Here is a 25,678-nt window from a genome sequence, read left to right as displayed (position 1 = left end):
TGGTTGCTGAATAGACACAAATTCCCCCTCCCCCATCCGCCCCCCCCAAAAAAGTCACCACACTTCACTAACACACGGAACAGATTCTGCACCCATGTTTGCCTACCATTTTGTCAGTTTACTACATTTTGTGCTGAGCTACTTGAAAAATTCCACTTTTGGTCTGGAGAACCATCTTTTTAAAGCAGGGGCCAGTCTCTTTAAGGTATCCCAATCCCAAAGGCATTGATCGTGACAAGACAACTTGAAACCAGCAGTCAGAGACAGAAACCAAATAAAACCACATTTAAAGTAGCAATGCCAACCAATGAAAATGATATGCCTACCATGTTCCAGATAAGAAGGCGTACCTTCCGAAGGATCGAGTCTTCGAGCTCTCCGCCCATGCTTGGAATTGTTGTGCACAAACATATTGTCCGACACTGCCAACACATGGCCATCAACATTGACTGTTGTAGACACCACAACCTGCAAGCACAAGAGTAAAACGGAGGAACATTTTGATGTACATGTATGTTTTTTAAGAAGCACAGAGTGTAATAAACTCAGTTAAATAAATAACAGCTGGGAGCTGTAGAAAATTGCATAGCTATTTCACATAATAACTGGTGCTTATGCTGTACAAATCTAACAAGAGACACTATTGATGAGTGGGTCTTTGGCATCGAAAGCTTTTGATGCAGTTTTAAGTCAAATTGCAGAGTTTGTAGCTGAATGGCAGACTGCGCACTGTTAACTATCATTTTAACAAGAGGATCTTTATTAAGTATTTTTCCCGCATGTACAAGGGCAGCTATGTTTCACCCTAAATTATCCTTCAGTTTCCATGCTGAAGTAGATAGAGCTGTTGACACTGCAAATGAGAATCAATTCAGAATAAAAGAAAACAAAAGTGCATTTTGAGAAGTTGCAATTAGAGTTGCCACGTTCCTCCCCAGACAAACCTGCACTCTCACTCCTCAGTACAGTTACCACAGGTTGCTGGACGGGCCCAAATTTCTCCTGAGCTCTATCTCAGTGAGTACACATAGGTGTGTTTGTATATGCACGCACGCTTGACAGTGGGGACTTGATCTGGGGAACACAACCCTATTCATCCAGTGCTAGTATTATTTGTATTCACCAACTTATCTCCATGTCAACACCTCGGTTTGAGGCGAGGGGAAGGAGGTGGAGGGGGCACTACCCTGGAAGCAGATTCCAATGCTTCTGTTCCATGGAGTGGCCCAGGATGGGAAAGGAGCTGCACTGGAGGGGAAAAAATGGTTACGTGTTGGGATCAGAGTTAGGAGACCCAGCTGCTCAGAGGGACCTCTCAGCCTTGAGGCTCAGAAGACACCATCCAAGCGGAAACCTCTGTTCATTTTCAGGGCACCTGAGCCACAAACTCTAGTGGAGGAAACCAGGGAGTGAAGAGGGCGAGATCCAGGCTGAGCCACCAGCTTACCACCCTGGGTCTCCATTCACATCACAGCCTTGGTTTTCATTAAGCTGCCCTTCCAACACCTTTTTCCACCCCCCAGAAAAGCATAATTTCCAGGGCTTTACTCCACCCAACAATCTGGCCCTCAGCTGGCTGCCAGTCTGCCAGGAGCATGCGCTGCCTTCAAGAACTTCCACTAAAACAATAAGAAGAAATGACCTACACTTCTCCTTACATTAAGAAGGGAAAGGGATTAAAAACTGAAACCCACAGAGATATGTTTATTCATGCGACCTCTTACAACCAAATATAATAATTGTCTGTTAATTGCAGTTTCAGCTCCCACCTCATGCTTCGACATGTGAAACAGCAATCAGCAGCTCCTGTTTAATCCACCTATTATGTTGACTAATTAACTTTGCTCGACAGTTTATTTCTTCCTCCATTATCAGCCCCTGTCAGCCGCAAGCACACTGCCGCAAAGGGGGACCTCAGCCCTTTTGATTGATCACCGATAGATTGACATGCAGATTAATTTAATTAGAATCACCTCACTTGAGAAATGAAAGACAATGGCAAGGGGGCTAATAGATCTGCTCTTATAATGAGGCAAGCCTCCAGAGCCGCGGCAGAGGATTTCTGATTTATTTTGCTGAATTCCCCAGTCGCTCTGAAAGGCTCTTGCTTTAATTGTTCTTGGTTTTGAGAGGCTTTAGCCTCTGAAGAGGTGAAATGCTTTACAAAGATTGGCAAACATTGCTTCAACTCTCTCAGGAAGCTGCTGCCTCTCAAAGTTGGTCAAATGGGGACACTTAAAGGATCGCTTACAACAATTCAATTTCATTACTTGAATTGGATTAAAAAATTTTATACAAAAAAATTTTCACCTATTACTGACCACCTAGAAAATGCATAAAAATATAAAATAAGCAAAGTTGCTAGGCTGGCGGTAAGTAATTCCAAAGTTTTGTCTTAAAAAAGAGAAATACAAAAGAGACTGTTTTACATCTAAAGGATCTCAAAACTGTCCCTCAGAATGGCATTCCAGGCAATAGATTTTGTGTGTATTTTAAGTGAAAGATATTAAAATACCAAATAAATGATTCAAGAGCTCTTACAGATGGAAATTTGGGGAAGAGAAAGCACCAAACACAGTAGGCACAGTAAGTAAGTTCTTCTCAAATCAAACTAGGAGGGAAAAAAAATGGCAAAAAAAAAAAAAAAAAAAGCCCTATATATAAAATTCCAAAAGGGATTTCAAAAGTAATTTATTCTTTGCATTCCTGAGGGATAGAATACAGTTTATGACATTTTCAATAAAATATGATCTTATATAGTAAGTGGCTGAGGGTTTGCGATCTTATTTGTGCACTTGCAACCACTGTCAGTTCTTTGCAACTGGGATTTGGAGCCAAATCCTTAGCTGGCATTGCTTGCCATAGCTCCATGATTTATACCAGTCTCTTATCTTCTTCTAGGAACCTACTAAGGTGCATATGAAAACAGATAATACTGCAACTGATAATAATGGCCACAACCTGAAATACAGCCTCCATTACAAAAACCATATGGGAACATGCCTACTTTGCACTGAAACTGATCAATCCTGTGCTGAAAGCCAAACTTCTGAATGTTCTGAGAAATAAGGATACTAACAGTTCAAGAACAATAACAGCAAGGCAGGTCCCAAACCTTTGAAAGATGTGTATGTAAGCAGCTGTCTCTATCCATGCGCTTCCTAGGGAAGAACTAAAGGAAATAATTTGTGAGGTTGCTTTTATCAAACCAGAACTCCATTCAGTTTTTCCCCCTCATGTTTCTGAAATTGTTGATGCAACAGATTTTGAATTACTTAACAGTGACTCCCTACCTAACCCCTGAACAGAGTTTGATTTACTATGAACAGATCACATTGGTGTGGTTCGTCAGTGTCGTTAGCAGAAGAAACTATAAAAGGAATCCCCACGAGAAACTGTTTCCAGTCTCAGGAAATGCAGAAGAAAAAAAAAAAACAACAGTGGTTATTCTTATGTGTCTGAAGAAAAAAAAATACTGCACCTGCAAGAAACAGCAAATACTGTTTAATGCTTAAAACACAAAGTCTTGTTAATACAAGAATACTGAGCATACAGTGCACTAACAAAATATTAATACCCCTAATTATTAACAGGGAAAAAATACAGCTTGAATTTTGTGTGCTACAGTTACATACTTGGACTGCTACAGAGCACTTACATACTTACAAGTTCTACTCATATTTTTTAATCTAAAAAAATACTACACTCTCCTCATCTTGATTTTGAAACGACTGGGACATGTTCAAGTCAAAGCACATGCTAAACCTAATTTGTGGAGAAATCATAAAGTTAGGGGGAGGGGAGAGCCAAAGTAGATGTGGAATGGCCACGGAGGCATCCTAAAACACAGACCATAGCAAGAGGGAAAGGCACACTACAGTTTAATAAATGATTAATGAGGTGCTGACACATTAATGTAAGCACAGGGACAACCAGGCCTGCCAAATCTCAAACCTTTCCAAATTTTGTCAACAAAACACAGTTTTAATTTGGGACAGGCAAACACGGAAAACGATTTTGAGCTTTAGCTTCAGCCCTTCATAGATTTTGAATTTAAATCCTGTATCAACACCAGGGGAGACAGGGGTATGAAAGAAACACATTGGTTTATAACTTTGTTCAATGAAGTTGGCACTATCAACGGCATTAACGTATCATGGCTCTGTGAATTATTCTGCCTGCCATTAAATAGTCCAGTTGTGAATGCTTTGGAGCTTAGTTTAAAAAAATATTCTGAGATCAGGAGCCTGTAGATCAAGCTATTTATCCACGTTTAGCACTCAGCCCGTTTATTTGTTATGGTACCTCACCTAATATATCAAAATTAAGCATTGCATGACTCCTCATTTTTAACCACAGCCCATTAAGCTTCACTAACTGATTAAGACATAGCATGTTCCTTGTGCTTTCAATTTTCTCCAGTCTATGTTGAGGGCTCTGATATTTTTGTGATGTCCCCAACATCCAGTGGCAAAGGCAGAAAAAATCTGATTAAGATGATTTCCAGATTTAAAGCGCGTCATTAGTGTAAAACCTGTAACTCGTGCATTTGCTGCTCTTCTGAAATCTATGCAGAAGTGGCTTGAGCAATGCATCTTTATTTTCATCACCACTTGGTGACCTCTTCCTACAATATCTTCTTTATCCTAATAACTAGAAATTTCTCTCAATTTAACAAGACAGTTAAAAATGTGCCTAACTTAAAGCACATAAATACAGTATATTCAGTCATTTTGCTCACGTGCATGAGGCCACGCCAGGCACTTAATTACCTTGTTGAATTGGGCCACAGCTCTTACTGCTATTTTCCAGTCTTTTTTTTTTTTTTTTTTTTTTTTGCCTTTCCCTTCTCTAGGGATGGAGCCTTGCATGTCCAAATTCCATTATCTGGGATTCATGAAGCATCATCTCTGTCTCTTATGCAAATTTGCAATAAGACACAAGTGGCTTCAATTCAAACATGAGTGGCAGCATCCCATTGAGGCAAACCAGCAGCCTAAGCTGAGGAAAAGGTTGTGGTAACAGCATTGAACAGCATGGCAATTTCTGAGTGACTTTCAAGGTTTTCATAATAAATGAATGTTCAGGGTTTTATGCAGTGACTCAGTCTGAAAAGTTTTCTCTAAATTATAACTTGACATGTGTCAGTTTGCAAGCAGCTGTGCTAAAACAAGAACAACAAGATAACGGGGCACTTGGGTTTCATTAATTACAATAACATACAAAACTGTTTAGGTTATATGAACGAGTTTTCAGTGCTGAAAAACAAAATCCAGGCAGAGTTTACCCATGATACCACCTACTTATTACTATCACTGATTGGGACTCCACAGCCCATCCCACCAAAATCAACAGCTTATTGTGACAGAGAATGCAAAAACAGACTGAGCATCTGCTCCATGGGGTTTGTAGAATAATAAAGACAAGGTTGGACTAAAGGGAAAATAAGTGGTGTTGCCAAATGTTTTGTGCAATTGGGCTGATGAAACAGAAATGAAGTAATTTTCTTGAGAACAAGAAGGGAGTCTGTACCATAGTTGAACACTCAACTGAACTGCCTCGAGTCCATGCATGGATAGCATTAGACTTTTCCTGTCTTCACAGAATCACAGAACGGCCCGGGTTGGAAGGGACCTCAAGGATCATGAATCTCCAACCCCCCTGCCACATGCAGGGCCACCAACCTCCACATTTAATACTAGACCAGGCTGCCCAGGGCCCCATCCAACCTGGCCTTGAACACCTCCAGGGACGGGGCATCCACAACCTCTCTGGGCAGCTGTTCCAGCACCTCACCACTCTCTCCGTAGAGAACTTGTCTTCTGCTAAAAGAGACAGAGGTATTACAGCCACTGCAGCACACACTCCTGCTGGCACTTGACACTACTGATATGCAGCACCCAGTCATCACATGCTTGAGCATCTCAGAAATGCAGAGAAATGCATCTCTTTCCAGGCCCATTCCTGCTTTTCTAAGCTTATCCCACTAGTTCAGGAACACAATGTTTGGGATAAAACTTCCAAATTAATTTCTATACGTGTATGAAAATTCACAGGTCTTCTGAACCAGCACACTACCTATTCCCTATACTTTCTTAACCCATCTTAGATCGCAGAAGAGTCAGACAATTCCCTGCTGCATGAACAAACCTATTAGGAAGGAAATTTTTCAGTACAAACTGCCTTTATTTGGTACTAAACTCATGCCCCTGGCCTTCGCTGTTTCACAAGTTCTGTTGTAATGACTCCTAGCAATTCTGGGAGGGAGATGACTGATATCATGCCAAAAAGTGGACAAGCTCTCAGGCAGCTCGACAGTCCAGCATAGAAGGTGGAACAAAGTAAAGGAAGAAAAAATCTTAAATTTTCTGTGAGAGGCATATGCTGCTGTTCAAAAAGGATTTGGAAATCTCTTTAAGACAGACTTTTGAAGGCACTGGAAATACTTCAGTGACACAAAGGAGCTGATGACAAACCCTCTACTCACTTCACAGGCACCTGGATTTCATTTGGTTCCTATACAACACCATCTTAAATACCTAGGTGCATCATGTTATCAAGATACTTGATAACTTGCATGCTTGGTCCTTTTCATGCCAAGAAATAAAAAGTGAAGACTGGATTCGGTATTCTGACTATTTTAAGAAGTCTACTGCAAAAAGAATAAGTTCAAGATTAAAAAAGAAAAGCAAACAAAAAAAAAAATCAACAACACAAGAGCAGCTGTAGTAAAACAAGCTTCAATACCACCCTGTATTACTGTATAAGCGGTTCGCTCTGCTGAAAGTGATTAATTTCTTGAAAATGCTAAGGTCACACTAATTGACATGACCTGTGTAATTAAGCAGTCTCTGTTTACACACGGAAAGCTCAACTGCTGTGAAGCTGGGTTTGTATGACAGAATGTCTTTACAAGTCAAGAGATCAACAACCTTTCCTATGTCCTACCTATTCGCCGACACAGGCTCCTGATTGCTGTTCTGAGAGAACACACAAAGGCATTACCATATGAAAATCAGCCTCTAGCCTGCGTGAGCACAAACCCAGCAGAGTGTACATGTTGTGAAGCAAGTTTTGACAGGTCCCAGGGGTGACTGCTTGGCCTGAAACCCCATGTTGGTGAGTCCTTTTTCCACTTTCTCCTTCGCTGATAATGCCCTCTCGAATCACTGGAGAAATGTGACGGAGGGAAGAACATGGGATGAGAAGCTAACAGCTCTGCCACAATAATGCTAGGTTTCATTCTGATTAAATTAATCGCTGTTGCCACATCTACTGCACATCTATGCTTGTAGGGGCAAATACCAGCCTTCTACCTTCCACTGCTGTTGCAACTAAATAGTTCACAAAAAGACGTATGTTCTACACATAAACAATGTTGACACTCACAAAGCATTTAGCATTGTCAGTTAAGCGCTACGATGCCACAAAGAAGCAAACAAACATCGTGAGCTACTGCAGAAAGCAGCAGTCATCTTCTGGTGTTTTCTTCCTCCAGAGGTCCATACAGTCTATGGGACAAACCTCCTGTTACTTCCTCAGCTCCCCGAGGCAAATCCCCACTGAAAGACCGTATCATATTTTCTCCCCGTATTCCATTTACTCATTCCATCAAAAGAGATGGTCCTTGGGCTCCCTACCCCATATTTTAATTCAACGCCTACTCAGGTAAATCACCACTGGCACAGCCAAAGGATCATGTCTCCAGTAATGGGTTTGCAACAACCTTGTCACCGCACCGTCTCTCCTTTCAGCTCAGAGAAAAGCAAGCACAGTCCATCTTCCCAAGAGATACTTATGTTCTTAGTTCCAAAACAAGTCATGGATGTAGGGGTGGCATACAGAAACATCCTTGGCCTTTTAAATTGAATGGATACCATAGCTCCTGAGCCCCCCTACCACATGCTGAGATGCTGGGGAATATCAGTCCAAAGAAAGATACCCACTGGTAGTTTCTTCCAAGAGGGGATGGACTATCATCATATTAATGCACATTTATGAGTCTTCAATGCTGCAGAAGAATAAACTCTGAAGCGTAACCAGAGCCACGAGCCTGATTTTGTTACTAAATTATTCTTATAGCTTCCTCTGCCTCTTCCAACAGACATGATGCTCACTTTGTCTGGCATGTTTACATGAAGGCAACCAGTTTCCCAGGCAGAACAGAGAACCCCAGAGCCAGGTTGTCTTGTGACCGAAAACTATAGTGAGGTCATTTTGATTTTTCCTTTTATGGATTCACTTCCCACTGCGATAATTTTATCAAGAATGTTCTTGACCTTAGCATCTCCCAATGAACTACGAGACTAGTTTGGGTTAGCTGCTGTTTTTTAAAGAAGGAAGCGTGCCCAACTGACCTGAAATCGTCGCATGTCTCGAGGGTTTCCTGCATTTTTTAGACAATTTTGGTTACATTTGAGAAAAAATTTCAAGAAGAACCTGCGGAGAAAGAGAAATGGGTATTATCATCTTATAAACAGTGCACAGTACTACATTGTTACATCTATACATTTGGTCTAACAAAGCCTTGTTTACATTAGCAATTTCAACTCAGACAATTCATATCACTGACCATCCACTGAGGGATCAGAGGCCACAGTCCAGCAAAATGTGTAAGAATGTCCTAGGGTATACATGAACTTAATAGTTCTGCTGTAATAGAGCCATTAAAGACTTAGACATGATCCCCCTTCACACTAAATAGCCAAACTCATGCAGCAAGAAAGTAAGAGATATATGTTGTGCTCCAGCAAGAAGAGAAATGAAAAATGCCAGCCAAGAGAATTTTTTCATGTAAAAAAGGGATTTTGTTTTACAAGTTCAATTTAGCGTGCACATTTTGATTTAATACAAAAATACAGAAACCATTCCATACAATCAAAATCTCCCTTCCACAATTACACTCAGTTTGTACATAATATTGATGCTTAAACAGTGGTTAGCAAAAGACCAAAAGCCCGAGAGAGGACAGGAAAGTCTTAGTTAAAAGACTGACATCATGGAAAAGTGAAATATTTTCAATGCTGCCTATTTCCTGACCATACACAGTTCACTGAAGTAGCTTTGTGACCCTGACATATATCTCTAAGAAAATACATTGCATTTTACAAAGCCAAAGAAAAAAGCAAACATTTCACTGAAAATATTTCCTTCAGTGTTATGCGTCAGTGGACTGTAAACTCATAAAGACAAGTCAATGAATAATGGTAGGTCTCAGATTCCAGGCTTTCTCCTTGAGAGCCAAAGTTTATCAGCCTTTTGTCCAAAATAAACTACAGACTAAGGCCTACTAAAGCTCAGCTGTGCAAAATTTAATCCTACAGCAAGTTTAAAACCTAGTGCAACCAGACAGAGCAGCATTACATTTGCAATAACCATCAGTTGACTAAGCAGAAGTTAATCTGACCTGTCTCCACATAAAAAAAAAAGCAAGGCGAGGGATTGTTTGGTCCTGCTTTGCTTGAAATTGGAAAGTTAACTTCTGCAAGCATCCATCTTTTAACACCCAAACTGAATGCAAAGTCAGCAGAATTTGCACACACTGGCAACAAGAAAGGCAAAAGTGGAGGGTAAACAGCTACAGAAAATCCCTTTTTGATGAGCAGCATTCTTTGCCCTGCTCTAGTTGGGATTCTGCCCCTCAAACCAGCAAGCTTCAGGGCTTTCCATGCCAAGAAAATCCTGCCAGGCAAGGACCAAGTCAAACTCCAAGGGACTGTCTTCACTAAAGAAAAGTAAGGTAATGTCAGGATTATAAACTGCAATGCCCAGGATTATCAAGGACTGATGTCCTGGCCCACAAAGTCCCTTCTCTCCCTGTGCTCAGAAATAAGAGCAAGCGATCAGCAATCAATATAAAAATAAACAGGCATCACTCTGGAAGAGAAGTTTGGAAACACAGTGTTTGTTTATGCCAAAATTAAGAGAGGTTATAAGCCGTTACACTTTCTCATCAAGCAGGTTCTGATTTTCAATAACTGAAATTCAGTGCTATTTGTTGTACGCGCTTGTGTCTTTTTAAGCCTCTAATGGCCAGCTGTGACGGCCTGACTCAGGTTGTGTAGAAGGAGCTGTCAGCACAAATCTTGGCATCTCAGATCCAGACAACTGCTTGCCACTAGACGAAGGTTTGTACTCGTGCCAGAATGGATTTTGAGAGACAAGCAAACAGGGCATTAATTCTGCCAAAGAAAAACGAAAAGCGGGGAGAGTTCAGGATCTTACACTTCAGATTATGGTTTTCCTGTCAACAGCTCATCATTTAGTTCACGAGCTATGAAGGGCATGGACATCAGATCCCCCTTGCCCTAAGCTGGCCCTGTCATGCAAAATGCTGGCAGGATCCAGAGACCACCTCTCCAGGCAAGGCTGCTTGCTGAAACAAAAAGCCTGGCCATCTGTTGGGAAGTAAAGACATCCCTGTCAGCCTGCACTTACAACCTGAGACAAGCCCTTATGTGGCAAAGCCTCAGGACTACTCATTCTATGGGATGAAGCCTGTGCTTACTAAGGTTTGTTGTGGGACCATTCAGAGTTCTGCCGAGTGCTGGGCTCAGCAGCTGCATCCTTGGTCTGCTGCAGTCCTACAGCCATACCGTGGCCCCAAACAGAGCTTGGAAGTGGCAGAATTAAACATATCAGCACTGAACGATAGCATAAGCCGTGCAAAGGCTTCCCAGCCACTGCACCACATACATAAGATGCACAGCTGGAGGCTTGATGCAAGAGCCCCTCAGAAGAGATGGAAAGCTCTTGGTGAATCTCTGGACAAACACTGCGCATTGCAGCTGGGAGATTCACTATGAAATACAGGAACTGGAGTTTCCAAACTCTGACACAAAGTTTGGAAGTCTAACTCTAATTGCTCCATCTTCACCAAATCTTATGGAAGCTTCATCAAAATAAACTGTAGAAGAAATTAGACTTATCTATTTAAGTCTACCAAAAGACCTCAGGTAAGCAAACAAAACTTCATTTGAATTAAATCAACTCAATAAAAAATTAACTTAAATATATATATATATTTTTTTTTTTTTCAGATGAATTTTCAAGATACCTTACTTACACAGCCAAGTTCATCCACTGTATTTTAAGTACAAATTTGCCAGTTCACAGAATCACAGAATGTCAGGGATTGGAAAGGACCTCAAAAGATCATCTAGCCCAATCCTCCTGCCAGAGCAAGAACACCTAGATTAGCTCGCACAGGAACACATCCAGGAGGGTTTTGAATGTCTCCAGAGAAGGAAACCCCACAAGGTCTATGGGCAGCCTGTTCCAGTTTCTGTTACTCTCACTGTGAAGAACACATCCTACCAAGCACTGTATTTTTATTCCACTGAAAGATAAAACAACATATAGGCTTTGCATTGTTGGGAACGCACAAAAGCTGGAGCCCCCAGCTCCGTGGATACATCCCATGCTGGCCCAAACAAGAGGTGAGCAGCTCCCAGGCTGGCCCAGTGCTCTCCAGCTCCCAGTGTCCCCACTATGACCAACAAATGGATCAGAACGAGGGCAGAGCATCACGGTTTGACTCATGAGGTTCAGCTCTATCTCTCGGTTCCTGCTTGAAACTAATTGCCCCACTGCCTTCTTCACCTCCAGTCCAGTTCTGCCAGCCTCGCTCATTAGCAGCACTTCACTCTGCAAATATTTCAGATTTAGATTGACAGGATTGGTCCAGGAGAAGTGCCAGCAGAGCTGAGCCCTTTGTAAGCACAAACTTCCATATCTGTTTGTTTGCATCTAACTTCTTCACTGAGGGTTTTTTTTTCAGCTCTAACATTCTCCCCATTTAGCAGGGCTGTGTAGTATTAATACTAACCACAAAGGATATATAGCATTAGTACTAACCACAGGGGCCTGAAATACATTCTGAAAAAGAAAAAAAAGTGAAAAACAGAGGAATGTCAGTGCAATCTTCAACTTTAACTCTCTCCAAACTTACATGTCTGCTAAACACCAGATCTTCTGCCACACAAGACTCAGTCATCAATTATAGTTATTGCTACCACTCTTTTCGCATGAATCAAACAGAATGCATTTTCCAGCTTCATTCCCAACTACTGACATCTCTGGCATAAGGGCCACTGGGGCATATGGAGCACAGAAACACAAACCACATTCACAGGAGTGAACTCAGGTCCATAAACATGCAAATTTTCATGAAGGACCTGGGTCGACTGATTTGCATTGCTATTAAATCAGATGGCTTTGGGCTTCATCCCTTATCCCATGTGGATATGGGACTCCAGTTTAGGGAAAAACAAGTTAATTCTAGATTCTAAGCTATGATAAAATGCAGCTCAGTGCAGCTGCAAAAACGAATCAAGCATCAAAGTCTGTGTGCATGCAGCCTATGCCATGGCATTGTCCTACCACAAATCTCTAAGAAATTGCAAGGACCAATGTAGAACCTCCAGCTAAATACAAAATTCCAGTCTAAATCAGACAAAAATTATTCTGAATTTCTGTCTTCTGTGTGTCAGCTGGAAGCTCTAGCAAATGGTTTATTAGCTTTTCTGGAAGAGCTCTCTCCTCACAACTTGAATGAAAATTCCCTTTAAGAGACTTTTTTTCCTCACAGAACTGCTCCTTTCCCAGGAAGGTTTTGGTCTGAGCAGGACTCTGCTCTCACCACTGCCCCACTCTGCCAGTGAGGGGCCCTTTCCCCAACCCTGTCTGAGCTCTCTGGTTACTCTGCTGCCTTCCCGCCTTGCTTCCCCTCCTCACTCCTGACACTTTGCAGGAGTTGGACTCGATGATCCTTATGGGTCCCCTCCAATTCAGGGTATACTATGATTTTATGGTTTTTTGCTGCCCACTGCTGCTGGCTCCTTCCTGACACCCGTCCTCTGATTCCCCTTCTTCCACCACAAATTAACGTCCATGTTTATTCAAAGCAAACAAAGAGTTAAAGAAAGCAAGTCCTGACACGATCTGGGCTGGTTCTTCTGTCACTCCCCCAAAGGAAATTTAAAGGAACTCAAATACGAAAGCTCAGCAGTAGGATTTTCTTGCCATTGCCACAATAAATATGTTTGTGGAAGAAGAAAAAAATAGTTGGAAAGGGAAGACCTGCTGCATTCCTGATGCTGAAGAAAAGCTTGTTTGTTCCCAATACATTGGAGAAGTTGTTCAGGAACAGTTCATCCATGTGAAAATATGACAGCTGTCGGGCTGCCAAGGTCAGCCAGAGCACTGGCTATCCAGAAGTGCCAGTGATACAGCTTAAACCTCTTTAGGGCAAGCAAATCTGACAAAACTCAACTCTTCTGTGCTGTAAATACATTTGATAGAAGAGGGTAAATTTAGACTCCTGGGCGAAACACAGCAGCAAGTACCTGTGAGTTTGCAAAATTAGGAAATGCAAAATACGTGCAATAATTAGCAACTGCCCAGCAGATAAAAGGATTGCACGCTCATTCTGTACGATGTACCGATTCAGCAGGAGTACTAAATATGTGCATAAATTTAAATACAGAAGCAGTTCTGTTGGAGACAAAGGTGGTATTCACATACCTCAGTACCTTGCAGAATTCAGCCACAATCCTTTCCATGCTTGCCCTCCCAGCAAAGAGGACGCTGGACGCTACAAGTACAGTTTTCTCAAGGAGTTTATGATGGATAATTTCTTTCTGGTGAAAACTTGGCATATAAAGGTGCACAGAAGCCAATTCAGGGGTGAATCCACAGGTCACCAAGAGGCAGCCAGTGCACACACTTCAGCTGCTTCATTTACTTCTGGATTTTCTGCGTACTTTTCAGACATAACTCTCTCAATCAGAAACTTCGACTACATCTACTGGTAACTACATTTGCCACTAACATCAAAATATGGAGAGAACCCATTGTTTCATGCTATTTTAGTTTGAAAAGAAAAAATCAAAGCACAGAAACTTCCCTGCAGAAATGTCAGAAGGACTGTGTATATTTCTTGCCATTTCGAAGTAGTTTCTCTAGATAGAAAATTCCCAACTTTAAAAAAAATGAAACTAAAATAGGATTATTTTTTTTCCCCTTAATTATAATCTTTTGACTTTTCCAGTATTTCTAAACTTCCCTTACAGGGAGTGTTGTTTTTTTTTAATTCCAGTTTGCCATAGAAAAGATGTCAAAATAATGGAAAATTCTACACTAAAAGAAATTTGAGCCCAACCTAGCTAATAACAGCAGAAAAAGGAGAGGAAAAAAAGTCTTAACATTTGAAATATGCAAATTCCCACTCATTAATGAATCCACTGTTGCAAAGTTTTGGGAGTTTGTTTTTTCTGTTTGTACTTAACTCACTTTTCACATACAGTGAGCTGGCCATGTCAAGTACCCCATTCACAAAAGAAAAATTGAGCCTTACATTGGTATCTACCAGCATGAGGTCGTGCATGGAAATCAAATATAAGCATGGGGGAAACATCCTATTACCCACATGTTCACAGCTGGATTTTGCTTGGCTCTTCAGTCAATAAACAGCAGTAGCTACCTTTTGTGGCATTTTTACAACAGGAAATTTATTCTGCAGAAGAGAAATTAAACACCAGATACAATCATCTAACTCTTTTCTAAACATAACCTTCTTGAGTTGTCAAACATCCTAATGACGAAGAAAAAAAAATCCCAAATCTGCTCTCACTGGATTCAGTATTCTCACTCAGTGACTTAAAACTGAAGCTGAATCAGACATGTATTTTGTATTTATAGGATGCTAAGCAGTCACTAAGGGAAAAAAAGCCAAAACCAAAAGCCTGAAAAATTATTTATTTTACTAGAAAATATATATTTCCCTCCTGAACTACGGAAAAGGTCCAAGAAGGCAATGTGACAGAGAGAATAAGCCTCAAGCAGCCAGAATCTATTGAGTGAGATTCTTCAGGCAATACCATAGTAATAGAAACAGAATAGTCTGCATTATTGTTGTAAACTCACTCTGACTCCCAGAGCTGGCATAGCTGGGGTTTGTTGCTATCAACACAGTAAATATTCAGTTCAGCACAGCAAATAGGTGAGGAGGCATCCATGTGATCACCAGATCAGAAGGTAGGACTGCCCAAAACAGCCTTAAATTACTCATTGCTTGCTTTACCAAGTGCTTTCAATTGCTTTTCCTTAAGTCTGCGCGTTCTTCACAGCATATCAGTGTTTCATCTTGAATCTTACAGAATTCTCTAGCTTTCAGGTAGCGAGTTAAAATGCATCAGAGAAATTTACAGTACTTTGCGAACGTGTGTTTGGCATTTTTGCCCATGAGTGAGTTAAAATCCCACAGAGATGGTTTTAGTTCCTTCTCCCAGATTTTTTAATAAGAAAGAGATAACACCACCAAAAAACACCACTAAACAAAATTAAAAACAGCCCAGAGGCAGCTTTGAGTGCTCAGTTTCTGTAATTTAATTTTGCCCCAGATCTGCCATTTTAATATTTTTTTTTTCCTTAAAGTTGTGAAAATCTGACTTTTCTTTCTTATATATCCTTACCTGTGCTCAGATCCATTATCTAAAAATTTTATTAGATTTCAGCTGCAGCTGCCCTCCTGCCATAGGAAGAGCTGTAGGAGTTTATGCCATCTGCATGCAGAGCAATCGCAGTGCCTGCAGGACGACTGTGCGTACCGCCACCCCTGCACTCTGTGACGGCACGGAGGCAGCAGAGCCGCACTCCTTTGCAGAGCAGTCGTTTGCTTACCCAGCACAGAAACCTCCGGCTCTGCCTTTCTATGCATGCTTCAAATCACTGCCTGCTCTTTATGAGCTGACGGGCCAATGCTTTCGCTGAAATGGTGATAGACTTTCCAACACTACAGTGACTAAAGTCACATAACCAACAGAACTTATTTATTTAAAAAAATAAAAATATATATATATATATTCAACCAATTTGTTTCAGCTGAACTACTTTTCATTTTGTTCTGTCTCCATTTCACCTATTTGACTGCTCACAGACCAGGCTACAAAAGCGGGTGAGATATTTCTAATTTTACTAAAGATGCTACAATCCAGTCAGTGGAAAAAATCTAAAACATCTCTGCACTCTGTCATAGTTCACATAGTTCACAATGCCACTGAATTAGCAGCCCTCCCAGGGCCATAGTTCTGCTAAAAGAATCTCTGTTCAGTGTAAGCGATGACAGATAACAGCATTGCTGTTATTGTAATACGATATGAGTATTTGGTTGCCTGCTACCTCATGGTAAACTACTGTAACTTCAGCAGTGTTACCGAAAAACATTGGTGGTATTGCAATCCCAGGATGCTGCGGAGCAGTGCTAATCCAGCCAGCTGAAGCTGCTTCTCTCTTAGCAGATGTGGAACTCTAAAACTTGTCACCTGGAGCCAAGGGTGCTGATGACATGCTCCTTTCATCCACTTGCTGGGAAAGTTATGAAGATTCACGTGGTACATATTTCACGTGTGGGAAACAGTTCCTTTCTCTTGCACACCTTTCCCAGATCAGCACATGAATGCTCTACAGCATAAAGAAGCTTGCACAAAGTTGTGTGCAACCTGGCTGCACATACAATAATCAATGATTTTTCAATCATTATTAATGATTGAAGTAGGTAATACCCTTAAATAACACTGACATACCAGTGTGACTATCCAAACTGCCCGACCCAGCAGGGCAGGCTATTTATGAGATGTGTGGGAGCAGGATACCTTCTGGCCAGAGCTGGAGCACCAGCAGCACAGAGAAAAGGTTCTGTACAGACAGATGTGGAGTGTTACTCCAAACCCCTCTAGCAGAGGTCTCCTGCAATAATCAGGCAAGGTGCTGGTGTAGTTGTAACAGCATCCCTCCCCATGACCCAGCTCAAAACTCACTCAGGTTTTGTTTTCAAGATTTTCCTTTTCTTATAAGTGGAAAAGGCACATTGGGAAAAAAGAAAAAAGAAAAAGGAAAAAATAAAAAAATTAAAAAAAAAAAAAAGCCAGGAGGTGTGGACTGTAATGGGAACATTTGACCAGACTTATGCATAGGACTGATGGTCTGAAAAGAAAGAAGGGTCAAAGGAAGACACCCTCAGGTCTCCTATTTCCAACAATGCACAACATATGCCAATGGTGAATCAGAGGCGCATCAGAAATGAAGAAAGCAATTGAGTTCATTCATGTCTCCAAATCATTAACAACATACAAGTCCAAGGAGTCTCCATTTCCAGGGAAACGTAACAGAAATGCAGTGCACACGCTGACTTTGCGAGCTGTTCCACTGCCTGCAAAAGTCATTTGTGGGACCATGGCATTAAGTGCTGGGATGACACCTCAGCCCCAGTGTTTGCGTCACCAAATCCTCAGTAGAACTGTAACGGCAACGGCCAACTTAGAAATGAAATGATAAATCTTGTTTCACATAGCCGTGCTCTGAAGAGGAGTGCAAATTATATCACCTGACTCAGCTGCATAATTACATAGAAGAACTTGGGAAGTGTCAGCATTCTGAAGGATTGAGTGCAACCCCTCGACAGACAATTTATGCTTCAAAAAGAAAATGAAGAATTTGTTTCAAGTAAAGAAAGAACAGGGAAGGACTTTATGTAGGGGAAAAAAAACAACAAAACAGTAACGTTATCAAGTCATTATAACTTCTAGTGACTTAAATCTAAACTGGGATTGTGGTCAGAGAAAGGAAAAACAGTCGAAAAGGAGATCCACTGTGAGATGGTATTCTTTAGTTCTGTAAACTTCTTTGTTTCTCTTGCTTTGTGGAAAGGCAGAGGCACTTTGCCTGAGCTGTATGTGTGGTGGTTCAACAGGAGGGTACTGCTGGGTGTTGGAAGGGGATGCTGAACTGGTTCAAAGTAGAGAAATTGTGCAGAATTTCTGTGCATGTGTGCGCGTGCAACTGTGACATTGTAATATGCATTGTAAATCACCACACAAGGGGAAGACTGAAAGAATAAATGGAAAAGAGAAAGTTTGTGATGTCGTAGCAAAGAAGATCACAGCAATGCTGGAGATGTTATCAATAAATATTGCAGGTGGACATGATCTTTAACATTATATTGGAAGAACATTATTTTAGAAATAATGACCCCCACAGTAGACTTGTAGAATCAAAACATATATATTAATAACACAACATTTGAATGAAGCAGCACTTTTCCTAATGCAATGGACTTTGAACCCAGAGAAAAAATACTTTTGCTGATACCCTCTTCTAATGGCACAGAGACATGAAAAGGCATTATAGCCCATAGCTACAACATTGTCTTCTGCACCCATCCAGAAGGGTGATGCAGCTAATAAGAAGTGTGGCCTGCCCTAGATGTCAGTCACCCAGTCAGGGTACCCACACTGAAGGACAAAGCCAAATGTCCTAAACTGGAGTAGCATTACAATTGAAATGTGGGTGACAAGTCGTAGGTGGGGTGAGGTAAGGACATCAGCTGGACACTGCTGGCTGTGTCACCAGGATGCCTTTCTGAGTGAACACAGGGATTATACCCACGATCAATGGGATTCATATCCACAAAACACACTCCATGAGGATTTGCAAAACCCTACATAAATCCCGCATAGCTATTATTTTTCTGTATTACCATGGAGTAACGAGAACAGCATTAGCAACAGGAAAAAGCATGTTTATAACAAGCATCTAGGTAACCATGCCAGGGCAGAAGTTTTTGTTCACTGACATTGTACCAACAAAAGCCACAATGAATGTAATGAACTAGGAACTGCTTGCAACTTGACAACTTTTCACTCTCTTTTTTATATTCTACTATTCTTCTTTAGAGAACAATTATGCTGGCAACTGGCAAAGAGTAAAGAGGATGAGCAAAACCTCACAGCTGGCCCCTTCTAGCACCTCCCTGGAAAAAAATATTTCCTCCCTAGTGTAAAAATAACTAACGAATCTCACCCAAAATCTTTCTAACTAGACAAACAGCTTAAAACCATCAAGAATGCCACATGAGTACAGAATATTGATTGCTCTTTTTGTACTAAGTTCTGCAGCTCCCACAAAGTTGCACTAAAGACTTCTCTATTAAGACCTAATTGCATAATAATTGGCTTAAATGTTGAAACATACTATCAATTCTATAAGGTATATTCATTTCACTAATGGGAAGGCTGGAATCCTGTGGGATGGCTGGCAAAACAACGTGAACCTAAAAGACAAAACCAGGGTCTTATCTCAGAGATACTAATATAAATCTAGAGAAAACATTAATTTTCATCTTTTCTGGTGAATTGACACTCCAGGCCTAAAGTTAACTAATACAGGAAATAAAAACACAGTTATATACCCAAAGGCTTGGTGAATCTCATTTGCTAAGCATACAATATCAAATTTTAAAGAAACACTTTACAGTGACAATGACATGTGTTAGATAACGTGCTAAAATACTCTCACATCACCTTGTCGATAATCACCATCAACCAACAGAACAACCCTGACAAAATAATTCTCTGGGCTTCGTTCAAAATGAGAAGGAAAATACAGTTAAATGTACATTATCTAAGTAAGTTGCATGTGAGTTCGATGTCTATTAAACAAAATAACGTATCTCTGAGTTCAGAAGTATGAATCATTCAGATTACAAGAAGTTTCTCTGCTGAAAGTTTACTTGGACTAAGCAGAATTACTACAAGTACAAAGTGCTCTTGCCTCTGCAGTGAAGCATTTCTGCTGCCCTGGAGCTGTCTACATCCAGCTTTAGCGTTGGCACCTCCCGAGTCTTTCACCAACATTTTACAGAGTGAGTTCATGGATATAAATCAGCAGGCTTGGCTTCACTGTATTTAGGAGAGCATGAAGATCCCTTCATCTTTAAGATTCCTGATGCTCAGTACAAGCAGCTAGCTGGAACTAGCAAGGACATTGAGGAGAAAACTTTTATCCTTGCAGAAAGCGTTTTGGGACTTGTTATGACTACAGGTGGTCAGACACTTGGCTCTGTGTCTCTTCTGAAAGACAGCACCTGCACCAGCACAGTACTCCCTGGTGTGACACCTCTTCAGTAGCATCTGAAAGGGAAGCGTACCTCCTACTGAGCCACCAAACACTGCTTCCCTCAGCAGCAAAGCTTTTCCTTAAGGACTCTTCTTTTTAAATAAAAATTGTCAACCTAGTGATGCAGTGCCAATAACTCCATGTGGTTTTGCTTTTCTATATTCAGAAGGTTGCTTTAAAAAATGGGTTTCATTACACAACTGGGTACAGCCAGGTGGTGTGTCAGAAGTTTCAAACTGGTATGATTTTTTTGCCACTGGTTATGGTCTTCTTGATGTCCACCCATTCATTCAGAAGGCACATTTCTAGAATTCACCTACACATCTCTTTTTAAAGCAACAGACAAATACAGCCTGCACTCCTTGACAACAGTTTCTGGTTATTTCCTTTCCACTTCTGAGGATCACAAAATAATGACCTTTTCTACTTTAATAAAAGGAAGCTTTGTATTGAGTCATAGGCAATAATGCATTTGGGATATGTAAACCAAGAAGGAACGTGGGGCTGGCAGAACACCCACTGAAATGTCTTGCCTTCATCTCAGGGAAGATCATACTTTTGAGATACTCAGGCAGAAATTTAATATGAAACACGTTGATATCTCAAAGTACTGATGACTCCAAGCCAGACCCCCAAACTGGAACATTTCTGCGCTCTGAGCAATGCCCACTCCACACCCTAATGCAGTGGCTGGACATGCCTTTGTAATTAATTTGGATGGAAACTGCCACACCTTTTGTGGAGTTCCAGTTTGAGCTTCTCACCTGACCAGAAATGACCAGTTCAGATCCCATCTTGGAGATCTGATCTCAGGCCCTAGAAGTCTACAGGATGAAAAGGAAACGTCTTTCTTGAATGCACTGAGAGGTATTTCCAAACTATCCCCACCCATTACTTCTTAAAGGATGCAGCAAACAGCACCCCTTAGGCTGTATAAATCTCTGCAGAAGGAGCAGAATAATTTTTCTCCCATCACAAACCTTCCACTCTAATATTTGACAGCCTAGATCAGGTGCTGTCCAAACATTTATTAAAACATTTTAAATGATGAATATATCCAATTATTACTATTAATGCAGCTAATACTGACTAATGAGGGGGAAACATACTAGCTTGTGTCCCACAATTCATTACCCCTGCCTTGTCAACAATTCAAAGCCCAAAACCTAATCATCCATACTGGGCCCTGTTATATTTCACACGTCACATTTAATAAGTCACTCAGTGCCTATAAATTAATGTAACATGTCGGCGTTTATGAGTGTGGCTTTGTCACTGTTAACAAATGATGTGCTGGCCTGGTCTGCTGCAGCTCGGCAGTGACGAATGACGGAGGATGATTTCTCTCCAAACTATAATCTACACGCTGGGGAGCACAGCAACACATAGGTACATGTATGGACACGTGTGCTCACACACCTACACACACAGAGCATGTGGAAATGGTGTATAAAGCAAAGAATACGCACCTGCATATGTTTTTATAGGTATGTTTAATATATCTCGGTGCTGTTTTTTAATTTGGTCACTCTATTTTATCAGTATGTATCATACCTATTCATCTTTGCATATATACATACGCTATGTACTGTATGGGATTGTAGGAATGCAGATGTGGCTCTCCAGCAAGTTTAACAAACATCTCTCTATCGAATGTATCATGTTGCAATCTCATCTGTGTTACTTTAAAGCAACTCAGTTTCTAGAAAAATCATACACACAGGTGGGGCCGAGTTAGATTTACAATTACTCTGAGCACCTGTAATATTTCCATGCTCGGTGCTTTCAGAAATGAAACACCGCAGACTTGCAGTGCAAAACACGCTGCTGAGCTGCAGATGAGTGGCACAGCACCAGCAGGTTTCGCTGGATATCTTTTTCTGAGCAAAACTGATTTTTTTAATGGTATGAATTATTCACAGCTTGAAGACATACTGCTCATGAAGAGAAACAGTACCAGTGACATACAGCTAATTTTTAACATACTTCTTGATATTTTCCTGCACAAAGTGTAAGCACTGGGAAGTACCAGGAAAATGTTGGGGTCTTTTTGGTTACTTCAGTTACAGCTGTGGCAGGTTCAGGATTGATGAAAGACATCTGGACCTACATACGGCTGCAGTAAGTACTATATGCAGTAATAAAACTGCATGTTGCAAATGCACATCGTGGCCAGGAGGGAAGTTGTCACTGGAAGCAGCTTTTATAGAGCTCAACTGGTTTGTCAGCAGTGGAGAAAGAAGACAAAACAGGGAAACAACCTCTGAGAGATAAGCTCTTAGCCCTTAGGAAAGCTGAATTTTAACAAATCACAGAACAGGACCCCTGCTTTGGTTTTGTAGCAAGGCTTTTCTGATGGCAATGCCTGATTCATCCTTCTGTTCTCTTTTACATCAGTGATGTATCCACATTACAGAAGATTCTCTATGAAATGAGACATACTCAAATACATGCAGTAATGTGAAAAAGTAACTGAGATGTGAATAGATGAGTGCTGAGCCCACAGCCAGCTTGGGAGCAATAGATCTGACTGTGAATTTTCTGTTTTGTTTTGTTGGTTTTTTTTTAAATACTTATTTCCCAACAGTGGCAAACAGAAACTTGTGGGAGAGTCATGGCCGAGGACCCAGCAATATGAAAAAACATGAGCAGAAAAATCTGTATTAAAACATCTTAGTCTGTACACAAAAAGCATCCTTTTCTGATAAAATACAAGACTTGCTAGCAAATTTTAATTTAAAAACGTTAAGTTTAAAAAATCCTTTGCAATAGATTTTAAAGCTGACACGTTAATTACTGCATTGATGCATTTTCATTCATGAATTTCCCTTTCTTTTTCTTGGACCACTGACCCATAAATAGCTCAGCGATTTTGATTTTTGTTTTTTAAACTTGGTTTCAAACACAAAAGCTCTTGGAGGACTCTGAACCTGGTAAAAGGTTTCCTGCACAGGTCTAGCAGAAACTGCCCAGATATCTGTGATACTCTGGGGCTGAGCCCACTGAAGTGAACCTCCTCCATAGAGGAAGGGGCCACCCTTCCAGCAATGCCATGACTGGAAATCCCTGCACGGATACATCACACTGAATTTGGAACATAGCATAGGTATTGGGATTTAAACTCACCTCTTAGGAACAAATAGCAAAGAGCAAACTGAGAAGCAGTGACACCAACAGCTCCTCTGCCAGATGGATTTGGAGGCTTGGCCAACCCTTCCACCCAGGCAGTACAACAGAGATGGACTTCTCTGGTGGCCAGTTCTGGGCAGGAGCCCAAACCAAGTGCTTTAAATTGTCTGTGGAAAAAGTTTGTCTTTCCATAGCCTCCATGGAGGGTAGCCAGCTTTCTGATTGGGCTTTTCCACTGTGCTCCAGGGCTACATTGTGCAAATATCCCCTTGAAAGATACCTTCCTACAGAATGGGAAATACTAACCTCTATTAACACCGCCCTCCAGAAATTATTTAATTAAGCACTATTCAAAACACTTTAGGTTTCAAGCACTGACAAAGGTTTGTTCTTTGCTTAACGTCAGCTGCTGTGACTCAGTGCTTCCATGTTTTGTTGAAGAACCAAAACTGAACAGCAGTGCAACAAAAAGCCATGCTTTTTTCCCAAATCACTCCATCCTGGAAGAGCCACCCAATGGTTAAAGTACTAGACCAGAACACAGAAGACCCAGATTCCTTTCTCTGCTTGGCATACTTTGTAAGCTGCCAAGTCGCTTTTAAGCTGCTAAAGATGCAATTAAGCCCTCTTGAAAGTCCTACTGCACATTTTACTGCATCTTTAGAAGTCAAAACACCTTTAAAAATCTAGCTTTAAATCTCTCTGTGTCTTCTCTTCCCATCTTTAAAATAGGGATCATGACACTTCCCTATCACACAGGTACTGTAAGGATAGATAAAAACAAAGACACTTTCTAAAAAGTGTCACACATATCTAGGATTGTCTCATGTATTGTTGGCATTAAAAAAAGTCTCAGATACTTTTAAAGATTTCTGATATATAAAGAGAAACGATTTAGGATTTCATAAGAGGGTTTTTTTTTAATGCCTCTAAGAAAATTATTCAGTACAGGCAGTATCAGTGAGAGAAGCACACTTACCAATTTGTTTTTCTAGGTCGTGTACGGGCTTCTTTGGGTAGTCCACACCTCTAGACTAATGGATAGGGTAAAAAATTTGTTCAAAGGCTTGAGAATCGCTGCTCCTGCACTGTGTGTAATTGGGCAATAGCTGGTGCTGAAGGAAACCATGGCAGAGAACAACTGGAGGTCAGCCACGGTGCGGCAGCGTGTGGAGCAGAACAGCAAAGGTTAGTTGACCAATTAAAGGTAAGCGATGCTCACGTCCCAGCTGCCTGCCATTTGCACAATGTGAAAGGTAATAAAGACCCTGAAAACCCAGGACCACATACCAGCCAAGCAATACAGAGCTCTCTTACAACAGAAAGTAGGGAGGGAAGGGGGGAAGAAACAAGATCCCCGAGATACTAAATATTTCGATAATTTCACTACAGAAAATGTGTTAATTGGCTATTAAAATGTGCATTACTTTCCCTAAAAGCAATTTTGTAATTCCAGCACTTAACTCAGAACTCATACAGTGCAAACTCTGCTTCCAAGAAGCTCTGTGCTAACAAACACCCTATGCAGCAAAAGTTGAGACCACCGTTTCTAACTGAAAACAAACTGTCTGAGCAGCTCTGCTGTGCAGCACACGCCCACTGCTTTTCTTTAATCACATCCTCCTCTATGCACTGTCATTCATTTATCTTCTCCAGTCCTTTCAGTCACAAGTTCTGTGTGGCAGTACTATATTATTTGTACAGAAATCTGACCTACCGGAGGCCTCCAGGTACTACTGCAAAGTACACGATATACAAGAGAAAAGTTCAGTTGTTTGGGGTTTTTTTTTCCCCCTTACATACACACTGAGCTGTGATGGGCAGAAAGGAAAGCAAAAAGGGAGCGGAGAGACTAACAGGAAAACTCAGTGACATATGCATGCCATAGTCAAGCTTAGCTAAGCCAAGTTTTTACGCTTAACTCTGATAACTTAGAAGTCCATGAGAAAGGTGGAGGCTTTGCAATAAAGCCATCACATCAGTGCTGCTGGAGAGAGTTTTTTAATTTATCAAAAAAAAAAAAAAAAAAAAGGCAAGAAGAGGCTGAATTTCCATGTTGCAAAGGATTCATGGAATCTCTAAAATCTTGAAGAAAAGAAAAAAAATCTGCATGACAATAACACTGTTTCCTTCTCTGAGGGACCCATAGAGCTCAAGAAATCGTACAGAAAGAAAAAAACAGCTATTTTCAATTCAGTCCATTGTATAGAATGGTGAATGTCGCAAAGTTTATTTTATAATGATATATTATCAAGAAAAATAAGGGCTCAGGCAGAGACCTATTTTCTCAAGAATTTATTGTTCACCGAAATGGTTTGTTTTGCAGAAACATTTCTTTTCCCTCTATTTATTTTTTTCCTGGCAGTTCCTTTTGGCTTCATCCTAGAACTGCCTCCATCCACACTTTCCTTGCCTTTAAGAGAGGTAAATCTTAAAACTTCCTGCGTTTTGCTGCCTCCTGCTCTCAAACTTCCCCTGCACAGAGATGCTCCTTCTGTAATCACAGCTAAGCCATTACTCTGGCTCCTCCCTCCTCAAACTTCAGAGGTCACCCAGACTTCTGGAGAGCCCAGAATGGAGCAAGGGCACTGCAAAG

General features: G+C 41.0%; 1 protein-coding gene across 9 annotated transcripts in view; it reads right to left on the bottom strand.

Annotated features, from left to right (window-relative positions):
* EBF1 (EBF transcription factor 1) overlaps positions 1-25,678 on the bottom strand; it is a 260,212-nt gene that overhangs the window by 89,742 nt on the left and 144,792 nt on the right. For 5 of the 9 annotated variants that reach the window (XM_085236314.1, XM_085236313.1, XM_085236317.1 and 2 more), the window contains exons 7-8: positions 8,358-8,439; positions 327-468 (exon numbers count right to left, since the gene is read on the bottom strand). In XM_085236314.1, the coding sequence (XP_085092440.1) occupies positions 327-468; positions 8,358-8,439 (224 nt within the window). The remainder of the gene's footprint in view (positions 1-326; positions 469-8,357; positions 8,440-25,678) is intronic. The other 4 variants (XM_085236315.1, XM_085236316.1, XM_085236319.1 and 1 more) reach the window with 1 other exon arrangement.

Source organism: Meleagris gallopavo, chromosome 15 (genome assembly GCF_905368555.1).
Source record: "Meleagris gallopavo chromosome 15, MGAL_WU_HG_1.1, whole genome shotgun sequence".
NCBI classification, from domain to species: domain Eukaryota; kingdom Metazoa; phylum Chordata; class Aves; order Galliformes; family Phasianidae; genus Meleagris; species Meleagris gallopavo.
The sequence above is the reverse complement of the archived record's forward strand: the minus strand, read 5'-3'. Positions and strand labels throughout refer to the sequence as shown.